The sequence below is a fragment of the Pollachius pollachius genome (assembly GCF_949987615.1).
Source record: "Pollachius pollachius genome assembly, chromosome: 9".
Lineage (NCBI taxonomy): Eukaryota > Metazoa > Chordata > Actinopteri > Gadiformes > Gadidae > Pollachius > Pollachius pollachius.
Genome location: NC_136942.1, coordinates 14,325,192 through 14,340,550, shown reverse-complemented (window position 1 = coordinate 14,340,550; position 15,359 = coordinate 14,325,192). Strand labels below are relative to the sequence as shown.

Below are 15,359 nucleotides of genomic sequence, written 5' to 3'. Positions count from 1 at the left end.
AAACACGGAGCGAGAGAGGGCGAGAGAGAGAGAGAGAGAGAGAGGGGGGGGGAGACAGAGAAAGAGAGACAGAGACAAGAGAGAGAGAGAGAGAGAGAGAGAGACAGACAGAGAGAGAGAGCGAGAGAGAGAGAGAGGGAGAGGGCGAGAGAGACAGAGAGAGACAGAGAGAGAGTGAGAGAGATCAGAGAGGGTACATGGGGGAGATCAGAGAGGGTACATGGGGGAGAGAGAGTAGCAGGGGTGTTATGCCCCAGTGAGAACTCCCCCCTGAGTGAGCCCCTTCATGCCCCCCTCTTTGTCATTCACCGCCCGTCGTCCTCTGGCAGAGAGTGCACGGCTCACACAAGAACACTTTGTGTTTGTTCCATGCTTTGAACAGGGAAAAAACGCTTTACTTCTTTTTCATGAACATCGGGCAGGACAGAGCAGGAGAGAGAGAGAGCGCGCGAGGGGTAAAGAGAGAGAGAGAGATAGAAAAAATAAGTAGGGAATCCAAGATTAAGAAGAAAGCAGGGTGAAAAAATGGGGAGAGGCAAGGCGAGAGATGGGCGGTGGAGGCGACCAGAGACAACAAACTAAGTGTCCTCTGAGCGGGTGAGGGATTAGACCTACTTCAATGAAAGTACTCGGACAGGAACAGGCGTGCAACACAACAGGTAAGTGGACAACGTGTATCTCTGCTATAGCCTACTAAAAAGAGTGGTTTTAGAGAGCCCTGCACGTCCTTGGCAACCGATAGTCATTAAATAGTTGAAGGCTGAAGCTGAAGCAAGCGTTGTGTGCTTTAGTTTGTCGGCTCTGAGGGGAGAGGAGGCTGGGAAGAGGGTTGTTTTTCAAATGCACGGTTCAGTAGCCCCTAATGCTGCTTCTCATTCCCTTTAATGCAACATTCATTGATTTTGTTTTGGATGACGTGCTTCAATTACCTCATACTTTTATTGTCAACTTCCTCAAAGTAGCTCATAACTTTCTGAGAGCTTCATGATTGTATTAGGGATAATGTATGGCTATTGAGTTGTCGTTGTTGCCACAGTATAGAAACTGCTGCCTCACAGGTAGAGGCTGATATCAGACGGTCCCTGGGTATTAAGCCCTGGGACAAATGTTCAATGTACCCCTTCACTACTTGGAGAGATTAAAGAAGAAAACAACAACATGATTGCTGGGAGGGGAACCCCCTGCTTGGTTTTCGATCCCAATTAAGCGTCAAAACACGCTCCAAACTCAAATGTACCTAAATAAGCTCGTCGTTCTAGCCATCACCTCACAAGCGCCCCCTGCCTCCTCAGAAGCCGCTACAATAGCGTGCGGTCCCGTTTGGATCCCCCCGCACCACCACCCTGCCACCCCGCCTGCCGTCCGCACGATGCAGCGAGACGAGCTGTCGGCCCGCCGCGACCCCGAGTTCACCTACACCCACATGGCTGTCATGGAGCGGGGCAGCCTGGAGCGGGGCAGCCTGGAGCGGGGCAGCCTGGAGCGGGGGAGCCTGGAGCGGGGGAGCCTGGAGCGGGGGATTGTGGTCATGGGCATGGGTGGTGGTGGCGGTGGCGGTGGAGGAAGCTGTAGCGGGACCTTGGAGAGGCGGAGCGCCGACCGGGGGCGCGAGAGGTCCCATGAGAGGGGCGTGGTCGTGGAACAGGAGCGGCCGGAGCGCGACAGCTACACGGTGGACGTGAGGGCCAGTGACCTGCAGCTGGACGAGCCCAGGACCATGAGGCATGCCTGCTTCAGCTGCAGGGCCTGGCTGTACAGCGTGCTCATCGGGGTGAGAGAGAGAGAGAGAGAGGGGGGGGGGGGGGGGGGGGGAGTTAGAGGGGACACGGGTGACGCACTGCCCGGTTGGGTGCCCCAGAAATTGGGTGGATTTGGTATTTCTGAGAGCGTTCTTTTGAAATTTGAGTAGGATCCAGCAGTGATTAATAGGCCATTTGCACAGAGGCGTCATCGTCGGATAAACACAGGTGTCACCCGGATGTCATAGCCCTGCTGTTTGTATCTATCTACCTGTGCCCTGCTACGCAAAAGGAGCAGACCTGTAACGAGTGCGATGAGAAGCCCCTTTGTTTTTCCCAAGATGACGTCTCTGTGAAAAGGGTCTATTATGTGGGGTGCTTGGTGTTGTATAACGGGGAGAGAAAGCAAGATGACATTTGATTGAAGCATAACATCATTAAGCTCTGTTGTGGTGTTATTTTAGTGTGCCTGCTATTACAAAATCCATAGCAGGATAAACCAGTAAACTCGTTTATGTAACATTTTTGTAGGAAAAAGGAGTCGGCTAAATAACAAGGGAAAAGAAGAGTGGGCACAGTTGAGGGGGGTACAATTAGCATTGCTTACAGTTGTCAAGAATGGATCCAATTCCTCAATATGTTGGGTTTTTAAATGTTATTTTATTTGTTTAATCAAAATGTACAAAGTGTTTCTCTAGTGTATCTATGTATGTTTCTGTGTTTTTGTGTGTCATGCCTGTGGCATTTTGATTTATCATTGTGTGTGTGTGTGTGTGTGTGTGTGTGTGTGTGTGTGTGTGTGTGTGTGTGTTTTCACATGTGCATGGGTATATGTGCATCCACCCTAGGGAAGTCTGCTGATAGTGTCTGGTTTCTCTCTGTACCTGGGCAATGTCTTTCCTGTTGCTATGGATTACCTGCGTTGCGCTGCAGGCTCTGTAAGTGACCATCTCACACAACGGTAAACTGCCCATATCAGCAATAGAAGCAGGCAGAAGAAGAAGCAGCTATGACTCTGATTGGTTACACACACACACACACACACACACACACACACACACAATGAAATGGTGTTACACTCGTACCGTTGCCAATTCCAAATGTGATATGGGTTATTTTACAGGGCATACCTGCAGCCTTTGCTAGTTTTGCCATTGCCAAAAACAGACATGTTGCAGTAAGTTGGTTTTAATTATACATATAACTTCTTGTAAAGGTTTCATTATACAGGATTTTGGTTAGAGTAATAATGGATTAAACATTATACACCAAATGTTTGTTTACATATGTGTTCCTTCCTCAGGTGGCTGATTTCCAGGTGATCTATGTATCCACCTTTGCTGTGACAACCACCTGTCTGGTTTGGTTTGGCTGCAAACTGGTCTTGAGTCCATCTGCTGTCAATGTAAATCCCTTGCATAAATGTGTTTGCTTACCTAGTTCCTTTTACATTTCCTTGTGTGCTGAAATAATTCACCCTAAATCCCAACAACAGTTGAGCTAAAATCAATTACAATATATATTCGATTTTTTCATATCGCCTTTTAGTGCCGTGACCCAAGGCACTAAAAACCCAGATTTAGTTTCTACTTAAAGGCTTGTCATTCTGGTCCATGTGTCCTCCCGAAACACCCTTCAGATCAACTTCAACCTGGTCCTGATGAGCTTGCTGGAGGTGTTGATGGCTTGTACTGTCATCCTGTCCGCTCGCTCGGCAGACGACTGCTGCTGCCACAAAAAGGTTCTTCCTTCCCTTCCCCGCTTGCTCCCGATGTCTCTCTCATACCACCATGCCTTGTGTCCTCAAACCCATGCGCCTCTGTGTGTTTGTTCCTTTCTCACATGATGTCAGCCAGCCACATTTGACTCGGCCCTGGTGTTCACCCCCGCAGTCTTCCCCACGCGAGTGCTTAAGGCATACTCGGTGAGTCAAGTCAATTTCCGGGAGATGTGGGGATTCTGATGCGTTTCACTTCATGAGGTGTTGTTGTTCCACTGTAACAGGTCATTGAGGTGATTGTGGGAATCTCGGCTGTATTCGGAGGCATCATCGCTCTCAACATGGACGCGCTTCAACCCGGCCCCTACCTGTCGGTCACCTTCTTCTGGATCCTGGTCGCTGTAGGTTTCTCTCTGTGTCTTTCAGTGACAATCGTGTCTCACTTGAGGGAGATCCCAAAATGCCATACGTGACCTTAGTGTAAGGACATCAACTGTGTTAAAGCCTATCATGGCAAAACACTGAAATGCAACAGACAGCACTTCCTGCCTGGTGTCCTTTCATTATTCATTAATTATACCTTGCTATGATAATGAAATTACCCTGCAATGTATAATGGTCGAGAAGATATTGATTTTGCACAAAAGCAAAGTCTTGTTTGCGAGACTTTGCTGCGAAGTAATGCTTCATACCTCAGTTTTCAATAATGGCTAATTAAACCCACAACAGTTTAACAGTCAAAACTATGGGCATAAGAAATGTAATACATTCACAGATGGCAGATTATTATTACACTACTGGTTTACTTGACATCATTAACAGTTCTTTAATGTAATAAATAGATGTAAAGTATTGCAAGGCAAATATACTACTATAGGTTACAGGTTACAGCTTTATGACTCCATGATGTCGTAAACTTAATTCAATGATGGTCATGTTAAATGTTGGGTCTATAACGGGCTTTAAATGAATAATTGAAATTGAATTGCTTAGTCTCGCGAAAGCATGCAGACCTTTGCTTTTATTCTGCCTCTCTCACAGTGTTTTCCCAGTGCCATTGCCAGTCACGTTGTGTCTGAATACCCAAACAAATGTCTGGTGAGAACCCTGCCTTCTTCTTATTTAAAGAATTTCTCTCTGAGAAGGTAAGCATTCTTCTGATAATGTCCCTGGCTTTTATTTCAAAGGCAACCCACTGCAACTTCCAATAAAATCCCAAATAATGAAAAAAATCCTGTGTCCACCTTTATCAACCTGTAAGTAAATCAATAGTCCTTAGCCGAAAGGCCCCCAAAAAACCATGGTGAACACCCTTTGTGTATGGCTCATTTCATTAAGATTACCTCAGGTTACCAGATCTGGGTCTCTCTTGGTAATTCTGTAATCTCTGATGTTCACCGCCGCTAAATGAGCCTCTGGTCGCTCCACAGTCTGCCTCTGATCCCCGTTCCTCCCTGGTCTTTAACCTATCTGTACCGCCTTCCACCTCCAGGTTGAGGCGCTGATCGCTATCAGCAGTGTGACATCCCCCCTGCTCTTCTCCGCCTCTGGCTTCCTGTCCTGCAGCGCTCTCAGCTTTGTTGAGATCTTCCTGCAGGACGTGCCCACATCTAAGGTTGGTGTGTCTTTGCATGTGTGATACCTAGAATAAATGGACGTTGTTCAGAAGTGGATATAGATATAGACAAGACACATACATTGACAGAACTCATAGATGACTTGATGTGAGAATTCAATCAGCTTTTGTTGACCCTTGACTGTAGTGATCGGTTGTTTCTGTTCTGTATGTATGTGTGTGTGTCTGCTCCAGCAATCCTATGACATCCTGCTGCTGATCCTGATGCTGCTGCTGCTGGTGCAGGCGGTTCTCACGCTGGCCACTGTGGTGCACTGTGCCGCCTACAAGAGCCAGCTGCGCAGGGGGGGCCCCGTGTGGGAGGAGCGTCTCCGCTCTCCATCCAGGCTCTCCAAGGTAACAGCCATGAAATATTTACACTAGACTGTGTGAACAACCCAGCACAGTGAACAAGATGGACCAGACCCCGTTTGACTAAGCAAGACTGGACTACAATGTAGACTGGAGTAAGCCATAGACTTAACAGGATTAAAATATAGACTGGACTAAACTGTATTTGGACTTGACAACAATTTAGACTGGAGTAAGTAATAGACTTGACTTGACTAGAATATAGGCTGGATTAAGCTATGGACTTGTCTTGACTAGAATGTAGACTGGACTAAGCTATAGGCTTGACTTGACTACAATATAGACTGGACTATCATATAGCCTTGACTTGACTAGAACACACAGGATACTATAGAATAGAACAATTGCTATCACACAATCTTTGAATAAAACAAGGAATTTAAGATAATTCTGATGCATCTCATTCCCCCCCTCCTCCCTGTTTTCCGTTTTGTCCTCTTTCTTGTCATCTCCATTCTGCTTACACTGCAGCAAGCGTCCAATGGAACCATGCGTGACTTTGACAAAGACAGGGCATGGAAGTCAGTGGTGGTCCAAATGGCTCAGTGAACCCTTTTAAAATGGAAGGAATGCAGAGATGGGGAATATCCATGTGTTTGTGACGATAATTGCACACACTGCATGAGAGAGAGAGAGAGAGAGAGAGAGAGAGAGAGAGAGAGACAGAGAGAGAGAGAGATGGATGGATGTGTTAATTTCATTTGCGTCCAATGTGATGACTAGATGTAATTCTTTGTTCCTGCGCTTTTAGAATGTCGATGTGTGCAGAAACAGTTGACATTAAGCAAGGTGCAAAGTCAAAGGGTTAATGTAAACAGATTAATTAAAGACCCTAATTTGCATACAAATTGAATTTAATGCACAGTGGCTCCTTAAAACAAGTTTATAAAGGTCTAGAATAGAAAAGAACATATTGTTCCACACAATGGGAAACTGCTCGAAGGGGTTATCATAAGAAAGATATGTATAAGTATCGATGACAGAATCGTGTTGGGTTATATATGGTATTTTTAAAAATGTAAGAAAAAGATATATAAAGCATTTTGGATGATATGTCAAAGATAACCAATGTCATCAAAAACGTTGAACATTTATTTATTTTGCTGTCAGGGTAGAGTTGTTTTTATTTTAAAGGCTGCATGCTCTCTGTTCATGCCAAGTCTACTGTTGACCAACAGCCTTGGGCTCTGTTTCCCTTGCGTATAGACAATAAATATATTTCTAACTTTAAACCTGTATTGTTTTATAAGATATTATTTTCATTTTATAGCAAGCATATCTATTATATCCCATGCATTGTGCACCCTCTATTTGGTCAGTAAACCACTTAGGCTACTCGATTGTTCTACTGCTCCCAAGCTTGTGCCTCCCTGTGTTCCGCAAGGTGAGTTGTGTCACTATGTCAGGTTCAACGTTCACTAACGTCTTGCACTTTGCAAGAACGTTCCCGCATCGCTTCTGTGGAATCAGCACCAAGGACAGCAGCAACTGCCAATAAGGACCGTGTGGGCGATAGATCATTTCTCAAGATATAGAGGAGACCAACAGTGGCGCGCTTCATCTGATGGAAACCTAATCTGATTGCGCCGCATTAGTGATCGCTGTATATATCCCAGTTTGGAAACAGCAGTCGTGAGGAGCGGCAACCCCAACCGGTTAAATCCGGTTGGTAGAGGCGGTCTCCTCGCCGCGTCGCTTGCGCTCATGTATTTGCAGATGGAGCAAACATTGTCGACCACTTGTAGCCTAAGGAATGCCATCATCTAGGCCAATAGTGTGGACTCATGGTAGAATGTAGATCATACCAGACCGACACCTTGATTCAAATATGTTGAATGACGATAACAACACAGGCACGTCACTGTAGTGTTTCCACAAAGCACCGCCGTCTGACTACTCCCATGTTTATCATTCGTGATGGATAATGCATTATCCATCCGAAGAGTATCATGATTTCAACATAATGAACCTTTGAGGATGTAGACGAGCCGGTATTGACACCTGAAGACGTGTCAACGTATACATCAAGTGAGGCGACTTAATGATACCCGAGAGGATGAGGTAGCCTCCTCAGCTTCAGCACCACCCGTAGAGCATCGTCACTTTGAAGCGCCAGCGTGATCTGCTGGTGTTTGCACCCGATGCCGACAGCTAAGACACATGCACTACTCTTATCTCATCCTCTGATCGCAAGAGGAGGCACCAGTAGGAGTGGGGAGGGTAAGAGGCAGACTGGGGGGGTGAAAGCGGAACAAACCGGTGAGCCCGGATACACGCTGTATAGCGGCTAGCCCGCACTGCAGATTAACTCTTTACTGCACCAGGGACGTACACAGAGGCCGGTGAGTACACAGACATTTGCAATATCCCTGTATGGACATGTTGTACTCAAGTGTGTGTTCATCGTTTGGAAAGAAAAGGCTTCTGCACCGCATGACGGGGTTGGCGTGTTTCTTCTAAAGCACGTTAGCGAATGCGCACAGGTAGATTGTTGGTGCAGGTGCAGATTGGTGAGTGTCACTGAGCCCAAAAAGTCCGACATATCGGACCGCACTCTGCTCCGGTCGACCCGAATGTTGAGCATCTCGTGTTTGGGCTGTTTGGGTGTCGAACGCACAGCCGCTGCTGCTGATGCATGGCGCGGGCACCGTGGAGGATACAACCGCGCAATGCAATGGGATGCCTCCAATTGGGGTTCATTTATTCCTGCAGGGCTTGGGATATTCTGTTTAACATAATCAATTGACTCAGGATTTGTTTTTGTTTTTATAATAATACATTATAAAACATGCAATATGCCTGGATATTTCCCGTCATTGGTCAAACAGATGCCATAAGTTCACTCGGTATGATTCAATAGGTGGGATTCCGTTGGTGTTATTTTTGTTTTTTTAAAACATTCGTTAGACGTTATGTCATTGGGAGTCAGTAGAATTGCGCGGTAAAAAACTTTATTCTACCCATAGGCTAGTATGCTACATTTGGAAAAGAGTGGCTTACAGTTTATGATGAATTGACGTGCAATTCCATTCATATAAACTATAAGTCTTGCATATTATTGATCCTCTGTAGTTTTCTACGGGGATGATATTGGTGAAAATCTAATGTAACTAATTTAGTCAAACTTTCTTATAAACATAAAAAGTAAAATAAGGAAGGAGTGAGTTCATATGGTCGTGAATAGTTTTGTGTTGTCTACATTTTTGATTGGCAAAACCTAAAATATGTTAGGATATTATTAGGAACACGGTCAGAAATAGTACAGTCCATTTCTGTCCCCCAAGGTACAGGCTACACTCGGACCTACTATTGGACCTCAAAGTAACTATAAGTACCTTTTTGAGGGCTATAATGGTACATGCTTGCTCCTAAGATGTACATGTGTGTAAGGCCAAAAATAAAACAGTTTGGTATAGCATTGTTTTGTGTTTTCTGTTATATTTGAAAGTTTTAATATTTCCTTATTTATTTAAGTTAGATTTAACTTACGTTCTGAAATAACTTGGTAGGCCAGGTGGCCTAACTTATCAAGTTATTTCAGGCCTATTCCTTCTTTAATTTATGTTTATAGCCAAATGTGGACATGACAGTAACCATGCATGAAGTTTTTCACAAGATGGCGCCAATTCTCTTATACTTTACTGTTTTTGTGGTTAGGGTCAGGGCAAGGTTTGAGACAAAAGAGAAATAAAATGTAGGAAGTAAAATGACAATTTATAATTTAAACAACGTGCAAGACATTCATTCATATTTTATTTGCAATTTGCAAAAGTATTAAACTTTCAGCAGTCCAGATTTTCCTTTGGCGGTCAAGATTTTCCTTTGGCGGTCTGTGAAATCATTTTGGCAGCCTTCAAATAATCTCCCCATCTTCATGAAATTCGCACCAAGAAAAGTACATTTTTGTTGTTTTAATGAAATGATGCACCCTTATGATGCCTTGATCCAATATTGGACAGATTGCAGACATGACAGATATCCCATCAGCCAGACATCAATACTGTCATTAGGCATGTCCAGATTCCACATAGACATTCCATGGCATGTAGAGACAAAATCGAGCAGAAGTCCCTTCATCTACTGCCTGGAAGGCAGGTCACGCTGAGTACATTTATTAGTATTTTAATCATGTTTTTCTCAGTTATTCTGGCGGTTGAGATTTCCTTTTGGCTGTCTGAATTAATTTTAGCTGCAGTCAGATAATTGTCCATGTGCATGTAGGCCCATATCAAATCCCAAAAATTACAATTTTATTTGTCCACTGATGATGTGATGTTATATTGAAATTATTTACCATTTGGAAACCTTTTATTCCATATTTGACAGATAACTGACATGAAAGAAATCTGTCAAATCATGTAGCCTATATCATACCATTTCCTCATACAACATTCAGCTTACACATTCAATGATGTCCCAATCGTGTCACACTGAAATATTATGGTGCATTATTAGGTTGAAATCTTTTTTTATCACCCATAAGCATAAGGTATTTTGCATAATTAGCTATTTTCCATAATTTGCATGTCATTAATGTCACAATCCAAAAATGTAAAACGTGAATTTACTTAAATAAACACACAATGCAGAAGAGATTTTGAACATCACATTGAGACCAGAATAAGGCCTACAAACTTAGATGTGTGATGTTTAGTGGTTTTATTAAAATTATATAGCTTTTTTCCAATATTTACACACATGAAAGATATCCTAACCGTTCCATCAGTTATAACCTGCCATGTACACATGCCACATGTACAAATTCAATGATTGACCAAATCATGTAAATCTGTAGAAAAAAATATTTATTCAGTTGTTTGCCATTTGCAACCTCCCTGCTAGATTCCACGTTACACACTACAGCTTTAAGACATCTAGACCTTGATGCCACGTGTTTATGCAGCAATAGTGCAATAGTGCAAATTGTAGACTTCTGATGGTTGAAGGATGTGCTGTAGCAGTTGTTTGTATTTGCAAAAGAAACCCTGTTTTCTACCCTGCCAAAGCAACCCTGTATTCTTGTTAACTCTCTAATGAGTTAGCACCCTCAAAACAATTTAAATGTCTCATTTTTGTCCTTGATCAATCAAAGGCAAAAACACTCAGTTGTGAACCGATTTGCACACTCCACTGGCCAACAAATCAGTCAGAGTCAGCCTGTCTAAAAGAAAGACAGGAGAGGGCATAGTGCTTCTGAAGAAGGATAAGCTACACCGAGGGTCATATAGACAATCCCTTCAATTACTTTATTTCCCCTCTTTAAACAGACTTGTACAAGGTCTGGGTATTTAGTTAGTCTCACCATATCATGCATAATGCATTTCAGGAAATACATGCTCATCGATTCAGTAAACCAAGCTCCCTAGGGATCACAAGGAGACTCTTTAAACATATCTCATTCATCTTCCTGCCCGACTGTGTGGGCTGCTGAGGCCGGGCAGATGGTACGGTGAACCAATAATGTACCCAATCAAATGAAAGCCAGCAAGTGTTCAGCCTAACATCATGTCTTTTCACCTGCAGAGCGGGACAGGACGGGCGTCAAGGAGGGAAAACAACACAACCCCGGAGAGGACAAGCCCCCAGTCACATCGGCCCTGCTTGTGCGTTGCTACAGAGACTGAAGTGGCCCCCTGCAATTTTACAGGTGTGCATATGCTCGCGGGCACCTGCCCACGTGTGTGTGTGTTCCGACTGCGAGTGTGTAGCCAGAGGAGGGAGAGGCAGCGTTCTCCCCGGCCCAGAGGGGGTGGTTGTGTGTGTCCCCTGGCTCCCGGATGCAGAACCTCTTCGAACAGAACTTAGACATGGCCACCGCTCTCCTGGCTGGGGAGAAACTGAAGGAGCTCATCCTGCCCGGTTCCTCTCAGGATGAGAAGGGCGGGGCTCTGGCAGGCTTGATGGTCCAGCTCAAACTGGAGTTGCCTTTCGATCGGGTCGTCACCATAGGGACCGTCATCATCCCCATCCTGCTCGTCACCCTCGTATTTACCCGCAACTTTGCTGGTAAGTCTCGTAGCCACTAGAGGGCGATCTTCTCTCGAGTGGCCTGGCACTACATATGTCCCACACAAATGTTCTTCTCTTCATACACAGTACCATGCTCACTATCTTTTTTTTTCTTTCTTCTTTAAAGCCAAAGCCACCTAGCCAAAGCCAAAATTCATTATTCATTCAGCATATCCACTCATTTGCATCGGATCTGAAACTCAATCCTATCAAACCTAACATACCTGCATCTAACCTTTTTTTTTTCTTTATCCCTCAACTTTAACAACTCAAAAATATTAGTCCCCTTAGAGCGTCGTGTGAATTTCTAGTGTGGCTATCTATCTGAGCTGGATGGGAGGATTGCTAGGTTATTGCTGAGTCAGGCTGTCTGCATAGCAGCACTGACATGCTGAAAGCTTTTATAAACATGAAACGTCAGTGATTTCAAAGACAATACAGCCCTTCGTTTGTGGAGATGTATGAATTGTTCTTAAACTGGAAGCATGTAAACTGATCAGATCTGTCCTTTGGGCTGATTCTTTTAAGATTGCATCATAGACTACTACCCAGGCATCATATGAAATCCAAATTGGCTTTCATGAAACAATAACCTGCATATCTTTCTTCCACCCTCAGAGGAGTCCATATACTGTTACACACCACACAACTTCACAAGAGACCAGGCACTGTATGCAAGAGGCTACTGCTGGACAGAGCTGCTGGATGCTATACCTGGCCTGGAGGCTAACGTCCGGCCATCGCTGTTTCAACACAAATTTTTACCCTATGCTCTGCTGGCCTTTGCTGGCATCATGTACATTCCTGCCTTGGGATGGGAGTTCCTAGCCTCCACGCGGCTCACATCTGAGCTCAACTTCCTACTTCACGAGATAGACAACTGTTACCACAGAGCGGCCGAGGGGCGGGCCCCGAAGATCGAGAAGCAGATCCAATCCAAGGGGCCCGGCATCACTGAGCGGGAGCGGAGGGAGATCATAGAGAACGCGGAGAAGGAGAAGAGTCCGGAGCAGAACCTGTTTGAGAAGTACCTGGAGAGACGAGGCCAGAGCAACTTCCTGGCTAAGATCTACCTGGCCCGTCACCTGGCGATCATCTGCCTCAGTTCCATACCCATCTCCTACCTGAGCATCTACTATGCTCGCCAACGGCAGAATGAGTTCACCTGTGCCCTGGGCGGGCCCCCGGACACCAGCAGTTACCAGGAGTTAAAGCTCAGCGTCAACTGCAAGCTGCCCTCGGTGCAGCTGCAGCGCATCATGGCGGCCGTGGACATTTCCCTGCTCTGCACCATGAACCTCATCATCCTCATTAATTTGCTGCATCTGTTCGTGGTGCGGAAATCCAACTTTGTGTTTGACAAGCTGCACAAAGTGGGCATCAAAACACGCCGCCGTTGGCAAAAGTCCCAATTCTGTGACATCAACATCCTGGCGATGTTCTGCAACGAGAACCGGGACCACATTAAGTCCCTCAACCGCCTGGACTTTATCACCAACGAGAGTGACCTCATGTATGACAATGTGGTGAGGCAGCTGCTGGCGGCCTTGGCCCAGTCCAACCATGACGCCACGCCCACCGTCAGGGACTCTGGCATACAGACCATAGACCCCAACATGGACCCTTCCATCCTAGGGATGGGTGAGCTGGGAGAGCCAATGGTGATCAAACGCCCCCGCAAGAAGATCAAATGGATACCCTCATCCAATCCTCTTCCTCAATCGTTCAAAGTGAGACATTCACAAAAGGATTAAGATGATTTAGGTCACTTATCAGAGAAGTAATTAGTCATGTGTTTCTTTCAAGTATTGTCAGTCTAATGGGGATGCTAGGGGTAATATAAATATAACCTAAATATTACATGGTCCCTTTGCACTGAAGTGCACCCAAACCGTCTCTCCTATTCGGAAATCTGTTAACTTTGAACGTCAGTGGTAGACACTTACTGTGTGGGTGCACAGCAAAAAATATCTTAACAACTTTTATTCAGATGACTCAGCAGGACGTGTTCAGTTAAAGAGGCCCTGCGGGAAATGTAGCCTCTTGGAACGAGTTGTGTACGAGGGCTGTTTAAAGGGAAGATGGAGAGCCTGGTATTTAGCAAGCTGTGCTTTGATCAATGCTGTTAGCTCTTTGAACTGCGCACTTGAAACTAAGCTGATCTCTGTATTCCTTGTGAAGGAACCCACGACTCTGACACGTATGGAGAACAATGGCAAGCCCGATAAACCTAAGCCACTCAGGCGTAAAACAGTGGCGGACAACTTTGTTGCCACACGTGTGGACAGCAAGAGCACACAATACCCTGCCACTAAAGGTATGCAGCACTTCAGACTGGGTAAAATTTAAATTATGACATAATTCTGCAAAATAAATAATTTGCTATTTTGCATTGAACACGCCTAATACCTGTTTATCTTCAGATTTAGGTGGGAAGCATAATCGCAATTTCTCTCTGGACGTGCATCCCTACATGCTGACCATCCGTAAGCCCAAGGTGGAGACCGTCACGGTCACCACATCGGCCCTCTCCTCAGAGCACCCTTTGGATACGGTGTTCATTGAAGGCACACACACCATCGTCCATGTGTCCACTGCAATCACAGGTACCCACTTGTTTCGGGACCGAATGCATGATTTATCGTTGTCCTCACCTTGCAGATGGAACAGTGCTGCTGGTGAATCCTGCTGAATATGTGGATCTGAAAGTATGCTTACTCTTTTTTTGCCCATGACTTTGTCTTTACAGAAAAGAAGGAACACTCTCCTGAGGCGACCATCACTGCCTTTTCCACAGAGACCCTTCCCATCACCACCTACGTGAACGGCATCAGCCCCAACCCGCCCTCCAGCGAGGACGCCCTTAGCCCAAAGCCTTCCCCTCCCCTCAACGAGACCTTCACAGGGCCCCTGCATCCGGAGAGCCAGGTGTTGCCTTCCCTGACCAGGGCACCTACCCACCAGCTGCTGAGCATGCACCACACTCTGTTTGAGGCGGACGAGGAGCAAGGGGGCGGTAGTGACAGGCTAGCCTCCAGGTCTGGGGAGCTCATCACCGCAGGAGAATGTTGAAGAGAAAGGAGCCATGATGAGTCTGGTGTCCGTTGAAGGCACAATATTCCAACGGTACACGACCCCCAACCCCACCCCCTCTGTCAACTAATCTCTGACTGCACGTGCACAATACACCCAACTCGTCTAGTGGTAGGACGACACGGTAAGAGAAGCAAAACGTGGGCATTAAGGAACGAAAGACTTGAATGACACACACACACACACACACATGCACACACACACCCAAATTGCATAACTTGAAAGAATGGAGTTTGGTTTAGTGTCTAGCACACTTGTGTTGTGGCTGCAATGCATTTCTGCTGTAGGAAATGATTTCACCATGTCTCAGGATGACTGATGTGTGCAGCCAATCGCCCTCCAACAAAACCAGCAGTCATTTTACAGGGTGCAGCAGTGCATGATGGAGGCATTATAACTTAGAAGAATATTATGAGTCATATGGGGGGGGGGACACATGGTAAACACAATTTAATAATGTGATGTGTGCAAAGAAGAACTGTAGAAGGAGTTCAGACTAAATGTATTTTTGGATGCCTCGCGCTTCAGTCCCTTTACCCCCGTAGCCAAGTAGACAGGTAGCTCATGCAACACACTTAGTGGGATTGCAGATCAAAATATGCAAAAGATCACAAATGATATGTGGCAATAATATATATATATACGCTTACAGCAAAAGCTTCACAGCGCACTATAGTAAGATGCATAGACACTGTACATGGCTCAGTGTATGTAGTGTAGGCTACAAAAAATAAAATCGCACATAGACTTCTAATGTAATTTCATCACCACACGTTAGAATCATGTAAGTTGTAATTCATCTGTACTTCGT

At 45.3% G+C, this 15,359-nt stretch overlaps 2 protein-coding genes across 2 annotated transcripts; both read left to right on the top strand.

Annotated features, from left to right (window-relative positions):
- Positions 1–619: 619 nt before the first annotated feature.
- Positions 620–5,995, top strand: mlc1 (modulator of VRAC current 1; the record flags this gene model as incomplete). Its single annotated transcript, XM_079742897.1, has 12 exons — positions 620–659; positions 1,293–1,771; positions 2,588–2,677; positions 2,863–2,916; positions 3,043–3,144; positions 3,379–3,480; positions 3,592–3,663; positions 3,744–3,860; positions 4,501–4,557; positions 4,952–5,074; positions 5,270–5,431; positions 5,918–5,995. 12 exons carry the CDS (start codon positions 620–622, stop codon positions 5,993–5,995), a joined length of 1,476 nt encoding a protein of 491 aa, XP_079599023.1.
- Positions 5,996–11,223: 5,228 nt separating this feature from the next.
- panx2 (pannexin 2) lies at positions 11,224–14,527 on the top strand (the record flags this gene model as incomplete). The annotated part of the gene is made up of 5 exons (XM_079743741.1): positions 11,224–11,452; positions 12,074–13,185; positions 13,637–13,772; positions 13,879–14,061; positions 14,205–14,527. 5 exons carry the CDS (start codon positions 11,224–11,226, stop codon positions 14,525–14,527), a joined length of 1,983 nt encoding a protein of 660 aa, XP_079599867.1.
- Positions 14,528–15,359: the final 832 nt, after the last annotated feature.